General features: G+C 38.4%; 1 protein-coding gene across 2 annotated transcripts in view; it reads left to right on the top strand.

The window, feature by feature from the left end:
* The window catches only part of col5a3.S (collagen type V alpha 3 S homeolog), a 110,834-nt gene that overhangs the window by 81,233 nt on the left and 11,080 nt on the right, over positions 1-18,521 (top strand). For both annotated transcript variants that reach the window (XM_018256276.2, XM_018256277.2), the window contains 32 exons: positions 1,745-1,798; positions 2,608-2,652; positions 2,852-2,905; positions 4,666-4,710; positions 5,089-5,142; positions 5,810-5,917; positions 6,036-6,089; positions 7,257-7,310; positions 8,617-8,661; positions 9,478-9,531; positions 9,853-9,897; positions 11,166-11,219; positions 11,332-11,385; positions 11,664-11,717; positions 11,830-11,937; positions 12,155-12,244; positions 12,411-12,464; positions 13,372-13,479; positions 13,749-13,856; positions 14,239-14,292; positions 14,908-14,961; positions 15,213-15,320; positions 15,470-15,523; positions 15,933-15,986; positions 16,065-16,118; positions 16,691-16,744; positions 17,262-17,369; positions 17,553-17,606; positions 17,709-17,762; positions 17,963-18,016; positions 18,098-18,151; positions 18,244-18,351. In XM_018256276.2, coding sequence (XP_018111765.1) covers positions 1,745-1,798; positions 2,608-2,652; positions 2,852-2,905; positions 4,666-4,710; positions 5,089-5,142; positions 5,810-5,917; positions 6,036-6,089; positions 7,257-7,310; positions 8,617-8,661; positions 9,478-9,531; positions 9,853-9,897; positions 11,166-11,219; positions 11,332-11,385; positions 11,664-11,717; positions 11,830-11,937; positions 12,155-12,244; positions 12,411-12,464; positions 13,372-13,479; positions 13,749-13,856; positions 14,239-14,292; positions 14,908-14,961; positions 15,213-15,320; positions 15,470-15,523; positions 15,933-15,986; positions 16,065-16,118; positions 16,691-16,744; positions 17,262-17,369; positions 17,553-17,606; positions 17,709-17,762; positions 17,963-18,016; positions 18,098-18,151; positions 18,244-18,351 — 2,106 coding nt within the window. The remainder of the gene's footprint in view (positions 1-1,744; positions 1,799-2,607; positions 2,653-2,851; positions 2,906-4,665; positions 4,711-5,088; positions 5,143-5,809; positions 5,918-6,035; positions 6,090-7,256; positions 7,311-8,616; positions 8,662-9,477; positions 9,532-9,852; positions 9,898-11,165; positions 11,220-11,331; positions 11,386-11,663; positions 11,718-11,829; positions 11,938-12,154; positions 12,245-12,410; positions 12,465-13,371; positions 13,480-13,748; positions 13,857-14,238; positions 14,293-14,907; positions 14,962-15,212; positions 15,321-15,469; positions 15,524-15,932; positions 15,987-16,064; positions 16,119-16,690; positions 16,745-17,261; positions 17,370-17,552; positions 17,607-17,708; positions 17,763-17,962; positions 18,017-18,097; positions 18,152-18,243; positions 18,352-18,521) is intronic.

Genomic DNA, 18,521 nt, shown 5'->3' on the forward strand with positions numbered 1-18,521 from the left:
GATAGAGATCGATATTAAAGCATAGTACATAGTACAACATACTTATGCCATTTGAGAACCTGTCATAGATATTCTAGTCTATGATTTTCTATTCTACGGAACAGGCAGTCAGCCATTTGCTCTCCTCCTCATACTGAACAGGAGGTCGGACATTCGGATTCCACCTCATGCTGAACAGGCGTTTGAATATACCATGAAAGCACTGTCAACCTGTACATGTCTTATATCATTCTGTAAACTACAAAAATCCAAGCAGTTGTAAATTGTGACATCGTCAGCAATCTATACACTATCCACACCTGCTAAACAGGAGGTTAGCCACTAATATGAATAAGCATAGAGCATGCACATCCCATCCACATCTCCCTCTCATCTGTACATCTCTTATACCATGTCGTAGGATAGGGTAGGCTGCAACATCCTTAGTAAAACTAGTTCCATAAACTTCTCAATTATATCAAGTGGTCAGCCCTTTGGAAAACATGGGATTTATCATGAATGGATACTTTATGTAAATGTTAAATGTAATCATGACATTTCTTAAAATCCCATATATATACAGCCACACTAACAGCTTTTCACAAAAACTTTTTAAAAAATACATCATCTATATACTATCCATGTCCTACTGAATAGACAACAAAAACAGTAGCACTCCGTGCTCTCTCTTATAAAAAATCCTTTATTCATTTTATGAAAATCAAGGAGACTTCAGAAACATATCACTGACCACACGCTTGACACGTTTTGTAGCTACCAGCCAGCTTTTAAGAAAGTGGCTGGTAGCTATGAAACGCATCAAACGTGTGGTCTATGACATGTTTCTGAAGTCTCCTTGATTTTAATGAAATTAATAAAGGATTATTTTTAATAGACTGTTGCTCCATGCTAAACACATTCCTACTGAATAGGCAGTCAGCCAGTTAGTATGAACTGGGATTACTGTTAAAATACGGCCCATCTGTAAATCCTGTAAACTGGTAAAATCCAAGCAGATGTAGATTGTGACATCCTTACAATACTATTTCAAAAACACTTTTAAATTACAGTCCATGGAGATTATCCATCTGTTACTGGACAGGCATTTAGCCTTGTGCTCTGTCCTGGGATTACTCTGAAAGCATTGTCTGTTTGTAAATTATACCATCCTGTACACCATGCAGGTGTACATTGTGACATCATTTATAACAATATTTGATATCTAAAATATTAATTTAATATTTACTTCCATTTACTTTATTTTCATATATTTACTGTCCACCTCTTACAGAACAGGCTATCAGCTATTTGGTATGAATGAAGGATTATCATCCTTCTCTAAACCTTTTATAACATTGTGCAAACTGCCAAAATCCAGGCAGTTTTAATTGTGACGTCCTTAATGTTATGTCACAAAAATTCAGTACATCTATGCCATCAACATCTGACTCAGTTTGGTCATGGACATGGATTATCATGAAATTGCCTTCATCTGTAAATCTCTTCAATCCATCCTATAACCTAATAAAATAATGTAGAATAATGTTTTGATTTCTTTCGTCGTATAACATGCTCTGTTTCTGCTTACTTGAATAAGTTTACTTCCTGCTTATGTAAGTATGACCCACTAATCCAAGCAAGCCACCACTTTCCTAAATATTCACAGATTACATGAAAAAAACTCCTGATTATACTGTGATCTATGGCTGGAAAATACCACTCATCGTGCCGAACTCAATATTCTGAACCTTCTGTTTTTAAACAGGGCCCTCCAGGAAAGTCAGGAATCCCAGGACTGGCTGGATCAGATGGACCACCTGTGAGTATAATGAACTTCTATAAGATAATTAAGGAGGGGTGTTATAAAATTAATAATGCGCATTTCAGATATGTAATAAAGGTTTTATGATCCTGTTCTACCTTCTCTGCTAGTAGGCATTGAGCTTATGTTTATAGTTGGCTCCAGCTTATAGTATGTAAAAAATGGGGTCTAGGCAATAAAATTCATAATGTTATCATCATTAAAAGAAAAGTAATGGCAACCAGTCAGATGTTTCATTGTGAATTGTATTATTCTAAATGTGCTAGGTCAGTAAAAAGTACCAGCTGGTTGCTGGTGAAAATTTTACTCTTGTTACCACTTGAAGGACAACTAAAGTCTAAAAAAAAGACTGTACCATAGTATTGTTTGTCCCCCTGTAACTTCAAATTCTAGTCTTACTAGGGTTAAAAGCATGCCTTCTATCCTGTACATTTTGAATTATAATGGACTACTGTTTCGCCATCTTGGAAAATGGTAGAACATTATCTTATGTCTAAATCATGCGCTAACCATTGAACAAACTTTTAACCTGAGATGTCATTGAGCCACTGAGCTACATACAGTTGATATCAATGCATTGCATGCTAGAATTAATACTAGATTGGATTGTACATTTCAATAGTCTAGGGCAGCTGAAGATAAACCAGACCTGATGTCACTAATCTTAAAAGGAACCAAGTCTTTGTAATTTAATTTGGTAACAATTACTTTTTCATTTAATTTTTAGATTTAATGTTACTTTATTTCTGTTTTTTTGAAAAAAAATTTAGTACCAATATTAATACAGTGTTTGAATATGGTTGCAGGGGCATCCAGGAAGGGAAGGGCCGGCTGGTGAGAAGGGAATTCAGGTGAGTACTAGGGAGGACATACAATAAAGCAGTAATAGCAATATATTTGGAAGGTAGCACTAAAATAAGCTGTGGCATAGTAAAGAAATTCTATACAATAACCCAAAAAAATCCTGAAAGACCATGACAATGGAGATTCAGAATATAAGAATTCTGTATATGTTTCTTAAAGTTATTGACTGATCTTGACTGATTTTAGGGTCCACCAGGCGCTCCGGGCCCAATAGGTTACCCTGGCACACGTGGCGTTAAGGTAAGTAGTAATATCCTTTTTCACTAACAAGTAAAAAAAGAAAAATGTCTTTATTTGGCATAATTTGAAGAGATGCAAGTAATTTATCCGTATTGACTGGATGAGAATGCCATCTGTGCAGTCTTTGAACTGGTTAATTGTTGAGTCTAGTGACAATAAAACACAAGATTAATGGTTCCAAGCAAGAACGAAAGTTAACTTCCTTGGGGGCAATTACCATTTATTAAACTGCCAAGAGGGTAGGTAGCACACGTGTGTATTCATATCAAGGATCACAAACAAATGCTCCAGCTGGTTGTGGTTACTGAGAGTAACTGTTGACTTTAAGCAATAACAATTGTACGGTTGATGGCTAATTGTGCCCGGTAGCTCTGTGATTTAGCATAGTATCATAGAAACGTCATTTATTAGGGCTGCAAAACACTTGTGAACTTCATTCAACTCTTACACTGAATCTCTAGTTGAGAGCAGAAGAAAGCAAAAACAAGTCAAATACTGAAGATCTTTTCTGACTTTTGAAAACTCTTGCATCTAATATTAATTATATATTAATTCATTTGATATGCTTCAAGTAAAGGAATAAGTAGTTCCCAGGCCCAAGTAGAGGCAGTGCAACATGGGACAGCCGCCCCCCTCTGGACACATATTTTACAGTTGATTTGCAACAATGCGAGCCTCCAGGGGGCCCTGAGGGGGTACAGACCCTGGTGCAATTGCACCCTTCACACCCCCGGTAATTCCGCCCTTGTGTCCTTCTTTCCAGGATTGGATAAATGGTAGCAAATAAAGCAGGTGCCATTGCAAAATTATACCCATCAGACCTAAGACTCAGTTTAGCATAGAATATAGGGAAACCCTGAAGTTAACCAGTATTGGTGGTCAAGGTAATGCTACTTGAACCTAACCACCACATTTTTAACCCTCACCTCTTGCTCACACACTCCACCGTCCAACCACTAACTGCCAGCTCAGTTCATCCCCCACCTTCAACTCTCACCTGATCCATTTGTCATACCATGCTGGTCTCTCCATTCTCGTTGATCACTTCCATATGCCCCCATTTCTGTTCTGCCTACCCCTAGTTCCAACCCTGGTAGGAACACATAATTTAAGTAAGCAATGAATCTGTGCTAATGGATATATTATGTAATAAAGGAGGAACCTCTGTGACTCCAAATCTAAATATGCAGAAAATAACTGTTCCAGAATGTTTCCTAAAAAAGTAGAGAATATGAAAATGGTTACACTCATTTTGATGAAGCTACAATTGTATTTGCAGATTTGATTGATTAAATGGTAACTGACATACAACTCTTGGTTCAATCAATACACCTAAGCTGTAGTGGACGTGTAATTTTATCACAAATACATTTTTATTATTTATTCTGATTTTTGTTTTGTTTTTTTGAGATGCTTGAGGGTTTATTCATCTGCTCCCTCAGTCATGATGGTTTGCAGCTGGGCATTCCAAATCCATGACTTATGATGGAATTTGTTTGTTACACCCGAGAAATCGCCAACTGTCATTGTTCTTTTAAAAGTAACCACTTTCACCTGGTGCATCCAGTTGCTCTTCCAATCAGTTTAGGGCTGCACAAGAAACTTTAGGCTAAAATGGCTCACTAATCAAATATCAAAGCTATAATCATTAAAGTTTGTAGCAGATATCTCCAGTGTAGCTACTACAGACAGCAACAGGTTCCCTGTAAGAGAGGGGGACACCAAAGCAACTTGTCATTATATGAATTTTGTTTCAACAGGGAGCCTTTGGCGTAAGAGGGCCAAAGGGAAGCAAAGGGGAGAAGGTAAGTGTTTTTTAATCTATTTTAACTCACCACAAGTTGAGTCAATCCAATCTTTAATAGAGCAAGTTAGTGTACCACTCTCCACTAGAGACCCCCTCTCTGATATGATTTACCATTAAGTTGTATGATTTTATGATAGTGTCCTTGGTAAGGTCCTCTTACTGTAAAGTCATCATGGTGGCACCGGATTCTGTATAGGCCATCATTATGGCCTACATATGAATGTCCATCATTGTTTCTAGATATGTCAATAACAAATGACATTATAGACATCAGAATAAATTATGGGTTGGAAAGCAATAACGTAAAAAAAAAAAAAAAAATTGGGAGGGCCAATTCAGCATATGATGCTAACCATTAGTGATTTGTCCCTAACAGGGCGAAGATGGATTTCCAGGTGTTAAAGGAGACATGGGAATCAAAGGAGACAGGGTAAGTTGAACATTTTAGGAAGCACAAACAAGTGGGATACTAATGTATTTACAAGATAACTAAATGATTGAATAAGGGGGCTGTTATATTGAGAGGCCATTCATTTATCTCCAACCCCTCCAGGTGTAACCCATTCTGACATTACTAAGGCCTGAGTGAGGGGGTTATTTATGAAAAGCTGAAATAGACAGTTTTTCACTCAAGTTTACGTTTTCACATTTCATTTGTATAATTTTTTTACTGAAATGTTTAATTTTCAGGTGTTTTTGGTTGAGACTATTTTGACCAAAGGATCAACCATGAGAGCCATTTTATGATTTTGACTCACAGCGTTTCAATTCCAATGTAGTCACATGGAGCCAAACAGCTGGTGCATTACAGATCTCTAGGGCTTCATACATTAGACCAGCAATCCATAAACCATGAAGTTGATACATGGGGCCCAGAGCAGTGGCTGGAGCATAAAATCTGTGTTTGAGGAAGCTTTCAATAGATGGCTTTTCATGGGAGAACTTATAACTGTACATTTATCTATGGCAGTTTGTTGGTTTTTAGGGGTCGATTTGTCCCCTATGCCAGTCTGGAGGCTGTTATAGCTAATATAGTGATTTGCAGGCAATGCTCTGTAACTTGAAATTCACATATTACCACTTTTGCAACTTTTTAGGGGGACTCTGGTCCTCTTGGAGTACGTGGAGAGGATGGTCCTGAGGGGCCAAAAGGGCAGGCTGGACCCCTTGGTGAAATAGGACAATTGGGGGTACCTGGTGATAAGGTATGTGTCTTTACATAAGATTCAGGCTATAGACAATATTTTGGCTATTCTATACAAGTTTTATATGTCATACAAATGAACCCTATTGTCCTAAAATACTTGTCCTTTATTCCATCAGGGAAAGCTGGGTGTACCAGGACTTCCCGGATATCCAGGCCGTCAGGGTGCCAAGGTAATACTATAAAAGTATGGGACAAGGGACAAAGGGGCGATGTCACAAATTCTTCTTGCCAATGGCTTTTACCACAAGAAGAGTAATGTAATGTATTTAAGTGCTAGAGATGTCAGGTAGTGGACATTCTCCTTCCTCATCATTGTTTCAGGTATCTCGAGTGTTTGGGACAGATTCAATTCAGTAAGAAAAAGTTATTTCACAGTTTAGGGCAGATTGATAATTGGGAAAAGCTTATCTCACTGTTTATCATGTGAAAACTCTGTTGTAGTCTATGTGAAGAAACTGGAACTGAATTAGGAGAAAAGTTTTTCTTCTCTTTGATTTTAGTCTCTTCCATGAGTTTTCACATGATAAGGTCAGAGACACACGTTGTTATTTCGGGAGATAAGTCGCCCATCGACAAATCGCTTCTTCTTCGGACGACTAATCTTGTCGAACTGCCTGGCCGCCGGCTAGAATGTAAATCGCCGGCGGGATGGCACTCGGATCACTTTGGCTTTCGGAAGTCGACCAAAGTTTCATTGTGAGGCAACTTTGGGCGACTTCGGAAACCGAAGCATTCCGAGTGCCACCCCACCAGAGATTTATATTCTAGCTCTAAATACATCTGCTAGGTAAGGGAGCCTATAAGATATATTGGATCATTCATCTGACACCCAACTGCTGCATGAAGAGAGGAATAGTGAAGATCAACTTGATTATTTCAGAAACCATGCAGAATATTTAATTGATTGTATTTTCAAAGTTTCTTATTTCAATATGAGGAAGTTTATATTAAATTTTCATTTTTGCGATAGTTCCCCTTTAACTTACAAAGTTTTGAAGCACATCCACTTAAAAGGATCCATAGTACAGGAACATCAAATGTCTAAACACAAGTCTGCTTGGTCCTTATAGTGATAAACTATTTAATATCTGGAGATGTAACAGGGACAATAGGTACAGGTATCTTCCGTTTATATAAAAAAAAAATATATGTTTTATATAATAAATAGGGTCTTGCCACTCTCTGGCCTCAGGAGGTCATCACATATCCTTACTAAAGTTTCCTATGAACCACCTTTCAGCATTATCTATGAAGCAGAGAAGCTAAGGAGATACGAAGTCAATCACTCACCATATCGTCTAAACACACTAATAAAATACAACAACTTTTCTTTACAGGGTTCTACTGGCTTTGCAGGACCATTGGGAACAATTGGAGAGAAAGGCAAGAGGGTGAGTTTTTCAGGATGTGTGAATTTCATTTTATTTGGAACTATATTATTTTAAATAATTCGAGAGGGGATTTCTATTGTTGATATAGAGATATAAAGGAAGGAAACTAAAGGTCCATTTTGTCTCCCTATATCATTTATGTCCCAGGCATTTGCTTTTCCAAAGTTTCACCATATTCTTATTCCATTTGGCTCTTGGAACAATTATATGATCTAGACCGTCTGCTTTAAATTTGTACCAAGCATTTGCCCCATTGCAGTAAAGCAGAACACAACGTCCCTTTTAAACTTCTCACTTCAGAGCTTTAGGGCATGGACTTTCCCTTAATTGATTTCATTTTTCCCACTCACATATTAAAAAACTTCAGATCATATATGTTGAAACATGTAGATTATACTGAGCTGATTCTGTGCTTTTATAGGAACACGGCTGCACTGTTAATGTATACCATATGGAATGTTTTGTTGCCACTTTTAATATCATTTACTGAGTACTGGCAATACTTTAGTATGTTTATGTCTTTAGCCTTAATGCGTTTTACTGAAGTATGCAGGGCCAGAGACATATGTGATCTATAAAACTAGATTAGTTCTTCTGCCATTTTCTTCGTTGGCCTGCCAACTGTCTGTTGCTTTTGCTTTTCTCTGTCTAGTTCCTGTCACCATGGTTTCCATTTGTATCTGTTAAATGCCCTTATCTTCTTTGACAATGCCTGGTCTCTTTATCCTTTCCTAACTCTTCTCTCTATATTGACCCTCTCTGAAAACAGTTCCACGTCCTTATCTTGTCCTTGCCTCTTCCATGTTATCCCCGTGGCTGTTTAATGCCTGTTTAATATAACCTTGTCCTATCATGGCTGCACTTTTTATTTTCCCTTCAGGCTTGCTTCTTGACCATGGCCATATCTAGATCTTGTCTTTCATTGACTCGCTTTGTCCCCAATGTCGTGTGATGTCTCTCTCACACCAGTCATTTTTACCTGTTGCTTTTTCCACTGAATACCAAATCCTCATGATATGATATTCCAAAATTCTGAATAGCTTGGAAACTCTACAACTCCTTTTGACCAAAACTAGTGATAGGAAGTTACCTTAGATCATTTACTGTGATACTGTGATGGCCTTTTTTGTGAATGCTTATGGGCCAAATAAATCACTTATTTCACTAAGCAACATTTTTGGTGTGCTTCTGGGTTTTGTCTACAATTTACTGTGATATTGAGAATCCATGGCTCTACCACAAAACAGAGTATCACAATGTATTGCATCTATGTTTACTAATCCACATTGAATGTATGTTTCTTCAGGGGAGAGCTGGACAAGCTGGACCACCAGGTCAACGAGGCCCTACAGTAAGTTACCTTGTGTATTCACACTACACATCACATAGGAAACATAGATACTGTATGTTCATGAGGAAGGGTATTATCTTACAGGCAGGGCTGTCTTCATTTGCAGTGAGACCTGGGGCAAATCAAAGGGGCTGACTTATCAATAAAGGGCAGATCTATCAATAAATATCTTTCTATGGCTGCTATGACTGCAGATCTTTTTCTTATTTTGCAGTTTATTTTCTATTCTGAATGTTTTTTTCTATCAATGAAAATACTGGCCAAAAACCTTATTCTGTGATACAGGTTGTATGCAAGGAGCAAGGATTTGGGGTTAGTGTTCCGCACTGCTACTGAGCAGCACTTAGCACTAACTCTATCTGAGAATGAATCTACTTTTATAAATGTCTCAATTCATTGAGGTTAATTCACAAAACAGATTGAACTGCTGAGGTTTCTTTTGGATTTACCAATTTGGCCTACAGTATAATACATCTGGACCACAGTTTAGACGGCCTCATTATTTAACTGTGGATTTAGTTTATGGTCCTTCAGCTTTCAGGGTAACGAGCTTTGTACAGTACTTCAACAATTTAAAGGCTGAAGTTTGGGCAGACCAGAAATGTTTTACTGTGACCATATTGTCCTGTTTCTGGCTTTTCCAAACTACTCCTTCCTACTGCTCTAAATGGTTCCAATATGCAGTCATTCCTAAAAAAGAGCATTGCTTGAAGAAATTTCTTATTAAAATAGCACTAGTACAATTTTTGGTCATACTTGAACTTTCAGCCTTCAGGACCTCATGAAGTCAACTAAGCATTCATTGTTTTCTCTTAGGGCATTCGTGGAGAGCGAGGTCAAAGAGGACCAACAGGAAAACCAGGTCCTAAAGTAAGTTACTTTCTTTCTATTGTATTTGTCTTCCTCTCAGAGGTCTAAGAGCACAATGTTTTAATATAATGAACCATGTAGGCTAGACTAGAGTTATAAAACAGTGTGAAACAAAATAGCAAACTGATGTTGAAGTTTTGTCTATGGTAGAACGTTTCTCTCCGACTTTTAGACCACTCTGAAGTTGTACAAACAGTCATTTGAACCAGTGGTATTATAACAAGTATTAAATAATTTGCAGCTCCCACTTCTTTTTTTCAATGGCATTCTGGTAACACGTATTTGAAGCACTAACGTTGGCTGTTGTTTTAATTTGCACAGGGGGACAGTGGCAATGATGGAGTTCCTGGCAGTATGGGTGACAAGGTAAGACTTGTTCTGTGGTGCACATGGTGTATATGGTGAAAGTGTATATGTCAGATTAATGATAGCTTCTGGCTTAGTGGAACCAAAGTACACAGGGGCGTAACTACAGAGGAAGCAGACCCTGCAGTTGCAGGGGGGGGGCTAGGAATTATAGGGGCCCCACAATGCCCTAATTTATATATAATTTCAATAAATGTTGGTAAAAAAGTTCAACCTCTAGATATTTTAGGAGCCTGAAAAATTATTGTCTGTGGGGCCCAGTAATCTAGTTACGCCACTGAAGGTACAGAATAAAAACAAGGGGCCCTGGTTGCAAGAGCTTACAGTCTGAAGGCATTATCAGTTGACAGATTGTAATAACACCGTTTGGAATTCCCATTCACGTGCAGATTCACTTACTAATGACAAACCCTATGTCTTGGTTATAAGCAATGTAACCCATTAACAAGTTGGTGTCACCTTACTGATGCCTTTCTAAGCTTTCAACCACTCATTTCGGTGAATCCAAGCAAGGTGACTCCTTCCAAACAGGAGAGGACAGAATAATAATTAGAGGAAATTTTTACACTCATCGAGCAAGAAAAAGACATTGAACCACACAAATCTTATGTCTGTGGTTTTAAATTTCTCATTATTTAAAAACTGAATCATGATGTGGTTTCCAGAAGAACATCTAACTAACTAGTTCCGTAGCTTACATGAAGGTGTTACTTGCTCAGCTTGAAGTTTAACATTGCCTAGGCTGCCATTGTCTACCAGGCCGGCTGGATGTAATCTTGCTTATCACTTCCCCCTAGGGTTTCTGCAGTCTTATAATTTCCCTACAACAATACAGGAAGGGCATGATCTGGAAGCACTTGGAGTGTGACAAGCTATACAAGGCTGTAAATAGCAGGGACAACATAAAATAATGTAGTAATGTGTATTTCTACTAATTATTAAACCATGTCATCTAATGGCAGGCCATTTTAGTAAGAGTTTCCATTCATTTAGAGGATTGAAAAAAACACCCGGACATTTAAAGTAGGCATATAAGTAATGAGTAATTTCTGTCTCCAGCCAATGGTTATATCAAATGGACCAGACTGATAAAGTTTCTTGAAGCCTAAGTTAAATATGACATATTGCAGTTGGGGTACAATGGACAATCTATACAGCCCCCCCCCCCAGAAGTGATGATGAAGAACATCAAGATCAATTTCAATGCAGTTTGTACAGAGTTGAATAATAAATTAATGTATTTACAAAAGATATTCTTTTTATTCAAGGGACCTTCAGGTCCTCAGGGGCCTACTGGTTTTGCAGGACCCAAAGGGCCTCCGGTAAGTAAAAATGCTTTATTCCATTATAGCCATGTATATTAATTATTATAACATTATATTTTATACTATGCATGAATAATTTAGTAATCATCTTTTTATTATCTATGCATAGGGACCATCTGGGAAGGATGGGTTACCTGGACATGCTGGGCAGCGAGGAGAGCCAGTAAGTTATCCCATGACACTCTTGGTTCTTTTTAATTTTAGGCAGTTTATGGCCATTGTGGCGCACACACAAGTACACAGACCTTAAGTTTAAATTTTCAAATGAAATGATGCACAAAATCCTTTTCCATTCGCTCAGTGAGTCTTTCGAGTAATTCATACACAGCATAGTGTTATATGTAAATTAGGAAGAATGAAGGCCAAGAATATCTGAAGTAATCATTAATTGTATCTTTTTCCTTTTGGACTAAACTGGGTTATGTCTTTGAATTCTTTTAGGGATTTCAAGGCAAAACAGGACTTCCAGGGCCAGTTGGAGTTGTGGGGCCACAGGTATGTGTGATATTTAACAACTAAAATGAACCCATGGCCGTGCCATCAACTTTTGTTCCAACATTCTTTCTAAAAGTTTATACTGAACAGACTTTTCACCTTCTTTTCTTAGGGCAAATCTGGAGAAATAGGGCCTATGGGTGAGAGAGGTCACCCAGGAGCTCCAGGATCACCAGGGGAACATGGATTGCCTGGGGCAGCTGGAAGGGAAGGGGCAAAGGTAAGTATGTCCGTGAGAAAAAAAACTATAGCCTGGAGCTTAGAGTTTTGGTGCCTTGGAAATATTGAGATTAGTTGAAGACCAAGATCACAAGTTTTGTAAACACAAATCAAACTCATGTCATCCTGTTAATGGGTCCAGGATAATACTGGTTCAGTAGGAGAGCAACAGCATCTTTTACTTTCCTTTTAAAACATGTTTTTATCATTTTTTTCAGGGAGACCCTGGTCCAACTGGTATTCCAGGAAAAAATGGACCACAAGGATTAAGAGGGTTTCCAGGGTCCAGAGGTGTTGCAGGAGAAGCTGTAAGTATTGTGCCCACAATGCCATAATATGAGTTTACCTTCATCACACTATGTAGGAAGAAAAATGTCCTTCTAGCACTAACCTGGGACAGCCTTTTACTATCTTCTAGTAGTGTGTATATATTACATGGACTTTTTAAAATAATTTTAATTCTTTTCTTGTCAGGGTCCAGCTGGATTGAAAGGAGGGGAAGGGCCACCTGGAGCATCGGGTGCAACGGTCAGTACAGTATAACTTGTTCTGGACGCATGTTAGTAGTTTTTACCCTAACTGCTATAAAGTTACTTCTGTTTCTTACAATCTCTGGTTATTGCTCCATATATTTTTTCCTTTAACCCTTTTACTTGCTGGCTTACTTGACTTGAGTATGAGTCCTGCATTGAATGAAAAGCAAAAGGAAAGCAAAGACTCACTCCATACAACCCCTCCCAGTAACGCATCCTATTGATCCATATAACCCTCACTATAACTCCTCCTATTGATCCATATAAGCCCTCCCTATAATTCCTCAAATTGCTCCATATAACCCTCCCTATAACTCCTCCTATTGCTCCATATAGCCCTCCCTATAACTCCCCCTATTGCTCCGTATAACCCTCCCTATAACTCCTCCTATTGCTCCATATAATCCTCCCTATAACTCCTCCTATTGCTCCATATAACCCTCCCTATAACTCCTCCTATTGCTCCATATAACCCCTCCCTATAACTCCTCCTATTGCTCCATATAGCCCTCCCTATAACTCCTCCTATTGCTCCATATAACCCTCCCTATAACTCCTCCTATTGCTCCGTATAACCCTCCCTATAACTCCTCCTATTGCTCCATATAACCCTCCCTATAACTCCTCCTATTGCTCCACATAACCCCTCCCTATAACTCCTCCTATTGCTCCATATAGCCCTCACTATAATTCCTCCTATTGATGTAGATAAGACACAAACTTCTCCTTCTATTGCTCCTTATAAACCTTCTGTGTAAGTTATTCTATTACTTTATATAGCCTTTCCCTGTAATTCAGTTCTCCGGTATAAAACATCTGCTACCAAATTCCTGTGAGTAGTCCCTTTATGTAAAATTATATCACTCCACATTTGCTATAATGCTTATTTTCATCATTCTTAGGGGCCCACAGGTGAACGTGGTCCTTCTGGACCAGCAGGTGGCATTGGGCTTCCAGGTCGGCAAGGAGGCCAGGGACCATCAGGACCAGCTGGTGAAAAAGGGAACCCGGTAAGTGACAAGTTTAGATTGGGAAAATCAGTACTGGAGTTTCAGCCTGGATATGAGGTCCATTCCATGGTCAGATCTCAGTTATGGAATTTTTAATCTATATAGAAAGTTGACAGTCTGTCTATAAGAAGTCAACAGTGCATAAATATGGTTTAAATGACAGAACCAAGGTTTAGTAAAATGTTGACTCTAGATTTTGACTCAAGTTGACCAGTAAATGGTCATTAGTATACATTTATTACACATTAATGCATCTAATGGTTTTACAGGGAGAGAAAGGGCCTATGGGACCAGCAGGACATGATGGAGGACAGGGCAGCATTGGACCTCCAGGATCTGCTGGCCCCCCTGGGCCTGCAGGTGACGACGGAGACAAGGTAAGGGGGGGTCTTTCTTCTACAGCCCTATAAGCGCTACTCATAAGCTCAGGAGCCAATCAATAAAAGTGCCATTGATTTTGTCTTAAAGTCATTTCTCAATCATTCAATATTGTATAATAGGTCTACAGATATTTCCTTTTATAACAATGAATTCAATGCCATTCTTAGGAAACCAACCCGCTACTTTTTACTGCTGTTAGGTGTTGTAGCCTTTTCTTTAAACACCTACTGTGACCATTAGCCTAATGGTCTAGTATCTTTATTGACATTGCCTGTCACCTTAAATGTAATAATTTCTTATGTATATTGTACATAACTACACTGTGTACAAGCATTCAGCTTTCTTATAACCTACTGCACAATAATGTGACCTCTTTAGGGTGAATTGGGAGGACCTGGACAGAAAGGAAGCAAAGGAGATAAGGGTGACCATGTAAGTATGAGCTGCTTCACGGGGAAGGGATAAAAAATACTATTTAGGTCATAAAATTGGAGAATGGGGATTTGACAAGAAAGTATTTGACTGAACAGAAGACATGAGAACATTGACTGGAATGAAAAAAGGGCTTTTATGAGTGATGGACAGGCCTGAGCTTAAAATGGACTATGTGATCCACCAGTTTGGTTCAACACAGTCTATCCTACGGTTGCTTTTCCTAAACCTGACACCATTTTAGCTTTTTATTCAGACTATAAAAAGTAAAAAGTTACAACCCCTTCCCTTTATTCTACCTCTACAAATGTTGCCCTGCAGTACCTCCCCCCTCCCAAAAAAAAAAAAGTTCCAGGGGTGGTCAACTCTATTTGTATCACCCAAGATAGCTCTAAACAAATGCATGTTACATACTAACCAAACTGCATTTGGCCAACTTTTGCTAGGAAATTAAGCTGGGCAGGTAGAATGGGTAACAAAACAGTGCCTGGTTACATAGGTTAAAACAAGGTGAGACCAAAGCCAAATCCCAGGTACTTACTAACTGCTACAGTCATATATATTGTCGTTAGTTTGATCCAAAGTCAAAATATTTTGCCTTCCTTATCTACACAGGGACCTCCAGGACCAATTGGAATTCAGGGACCAATAGGACACCCTGGACAAGCAGTAAGTAGCATGGAGCAGCATTCTGGGAAATACGTTCATTTTAAACAGAGTGGTTTCCAACAGAGGACAGGCTTGCATAATGAAGAATAGTTTCGCCTGAATTTACATTTTACACAATACTTCAGTACTTGAAAGGATGTCTACTATATATGCAGTCCAGCCTCTATCTATTCTATAAAATGATTTCTGTATTACTCTTACTGGAAAATAAATTAACGAGGATATGTTACTGAATTGTTGTTTAATTGTAGGGTCAAGATGGAGAACCTGGCAAGAGAGGTCAGCAAGGAATGTATGGACAGAAAGGGGATGAAGGCTACAGAGGGTTTCCTGGTGTGGCAGGTCCAAGAGGACTTCAGGTGAGTGACATCATAACAAGTATACATGATCTCTGCACCACCAATCGATGCACCAAAAGCAAGAAAGACTTGCGCATTAGATAAATGGTCTTACTGAAAGGCTGATAGATATATTAAATATGGATTGTGTCCATTCTCTGTTTGTATAGGGCATGCCTGGGCCACCAGGAGAAAAGGGAGAGAGTGGACATGTTGGACCAATGGTAAGTGTTTATCAGAAGAGGAAATGTCTCTTAAATACTTGTGAGTTGATAAACCCTTTTTAACAGAAAGTCATCAAACTCACAATGTTCCTAAGACATTCAGTCTTTATACATAGAGCAACCTAAAAGAACATCATTTCATTTTTCCTATATAAATCATGTACATGAAGTAGAATATAGCTTTGGAATGTACTCTTTATCTTCTGTATAGTAGGAAACTATACAGAATATCATATATAAGATCTTCAGGACAGGGGCAAAATACATAGCTAATAAATACTGTCCAAAACAAAAATATCCATGTCTAATGTGGATTTATAAAAGTTACAACTGAACTGGGATGTGCTGCAAAGTCTTGTTGCACATACATCAAGCTTTGTTTAACCTTGTTTTTATGTATTCATTTTAGGGCCCACCAGGTACTTCAGGTCCTAGAGGGCCACAAGGTCCTAGTGGTGGTGAGGTAAGTGCATGCCAATGCTTTTAAATGGCATAGAACTGATATGCAGAGAATCTGAATGCTTTGTGTCTGGTGTTCTAGGGAGTTCAAGGATTGCCTGGTGGGACAGGACAGCCTGGAGCCGTGGGAGAAAAGGTGAATTTATCAGCCCGTCAAACCTGAAAAAAAGGCAACCAACAGGGGTTATATCATCAAAATAGAGAAGATCCCAATAACCTGTAAAATATAAACTTATTATTAATAGAGCTAGTTGATAACATCATTTACAGTGCTGAGAGGTGTCCCTTGTACAATGAAACTTGTATACGCTCTACTTTAATACCTGAGGATATCAGAAGTCATCTAATATATATATAATATATATTTTACAATATTAAGTACAATATTCCCTGTAATAAATAGTATCCTTTATTAAGGGGGATTAAACAGATACAGAAATCTGTGCAAGGTTCTTCAAAAAGTCAACATTCTCTGGACTGAAACATTTTTTTTGCTTTCATAAAATATATACTTTATATACGACAAGTCTTAAAATGGGTATATGAAACGTCCTAGGATTGTAAATATTTTAAAGGTGTATGTTAGAAAGTAATATGCGGCCTTTATATGTAGAATTAACACTTGACAGAAGGACACCATCAGGCCAGGTAAGCCACTGAATGTCTGGACCTTTCCATCTCACATTGTCCCTTTCTGTCTTATCAAAGGGAGAATCAGGGGAATCTGGAGACCCAGGCCAAACTGGAGAACAAGGACCTCCTGTGAGTTGTTTTTCTGTTTTTCTTTTTTATAAAGGGAAATTGAACAGAATGTGATCTAGGAGGGGATAGTTTGAGAAAGATACAACCATAGTACAGCAAAGGTCTCGAAATTAACAAGAAAATTATAACATTTCTAAATTACAAAAAGATTTGGAGAGGTTGGAAAAAAGTAAATTAAATGCCACTTCCATAAATAAAAGTGATACAACTCTTTATTGCGCTCATTAAATGTAGGCACAAAAGAAGATATAACGGGTCACCTTCTACATGTTGTGTCATGTGTCCCTTCATCCGAAGCTATTATATTCAGTTTATGGCCTTGACTCCATGAGTGTGTAACTCATAGAAATGCATAAAAATTAAAGAGTAGACAAATTCATTCTATGAGGAAAGACTTTCTAAATGTAGTCATAATAAAAGTATGAGCTTTAGCATGTAAGGACATGGCAGAAAGGAAAAGGCAAATTATCAAACACCCTAACAAGTCATACCATGTTCTAATTTGTTTTCCCTGCAGGGAACCAAAGGTGATGTTGGAGAAAAGGGAGAATCAGGGCCTTCAGGGGCAGCTGGGGCTCCTGGAAAGAAAGGCCGTCCAGGAGAAGATGGACCCAAAGGAAACATGGTGAGATAGTGTGGATTGGTTGATGCAAGGTACTAGGGAGCTCCCTTGTATTTGACAGTGATGTTCATTGTAAATAAGCCTTCTGAAGTACTTGCAACCAAAGTCTTTTGCCTTTACTAAATACATGTATCACATTGTTGTTCCTGTACACTATAAATCATATAACAATATTTCCCAATTTAGGGACCTATTGGCTTTCCTGGAGACTCAGGACAACGGGGAGAAGCTGGCGTACCGGTTAGTAATCCATATTTTATAGACTATTGAACTATCTTTGTATGTTAGAACGTGCATGCAATTTTGCATACCCATGTACTGATGAACTGATCTTAATTCTAGGGTGTGGATGGGGTGCCTGGAGAAAAAGGGGATGGCGGAGAAAGTGGAAATGCTGTGAGTATTGGCAAGAGAATCTCAGGAGCAACTCTATACATAGTCTATATATATATATATATATATATATACTATGTAGAGTCTTTATCATATTTCAGCAGAAGACTAAAAATATTAAATGTTCTTTAAGGCTCTCCTCATATTGGAGGAACATTGGTAAATAAAAACCGTGGTATAATCACTATTTCTTTTCACCAAAGGGTCCTTCTGGGCCATCGGGAGAACCTGGGCCTACAGGTCCACCAGGTCGAAGGGTGAGTGACAAAAGTGTGTGTGTTTTGTGTGTGTAGACGTTTCATTAAAGAAATGTGTTTAACACAACTTTTTTTTGCCAGGGGCCACTTGGACCAGCTGGAAAAGAAGGCAGACAGGGTGAAAAGGGAACAAAGGTAAGTATATCATGATGGCTGTCAAGTAAAGGCATAAAAACAGTTCACTTTACGTTTAATAGAACAGTCACTTCACATATTGTCATTCACAGGGAGAAGTTGGAGGAGAAGGACAGCCTGGAAAGACAGGACCAGTGGGGCCACAAGGATCTCCTGGAAAACCAGGATCAGAAGGTCTGAGGGGCATCCCAGGACCTGCTGTAAGTTACTTATCTCCTATAATATAATAATTATGCTTTCAGTGTATATAAAGTATAGCCCTACTGTTAAGTTTATGTTAACTTACCAGGACCACCTTTTTACTCTTCCATTATTGCTTTTGTCATTGTTTTCCTGTCTTTTGTATAGTTCTATGGAAAAAATGAGTGTT

This window comes from Xenopus laevis, chromosome 3S, assembly GCF_017654675.1.
Source record: "Xenopus laevis strain J_2021 chromosome 3S, Xenopus_laevis_v10.1, whole genome shotgun sequence".
Classification (NCBI taxonomy): Eukaryota; Metazoa; Chordata; class Amphibia; order Anura; family Pipidae; genus Xenopus; species Xenopus laevis.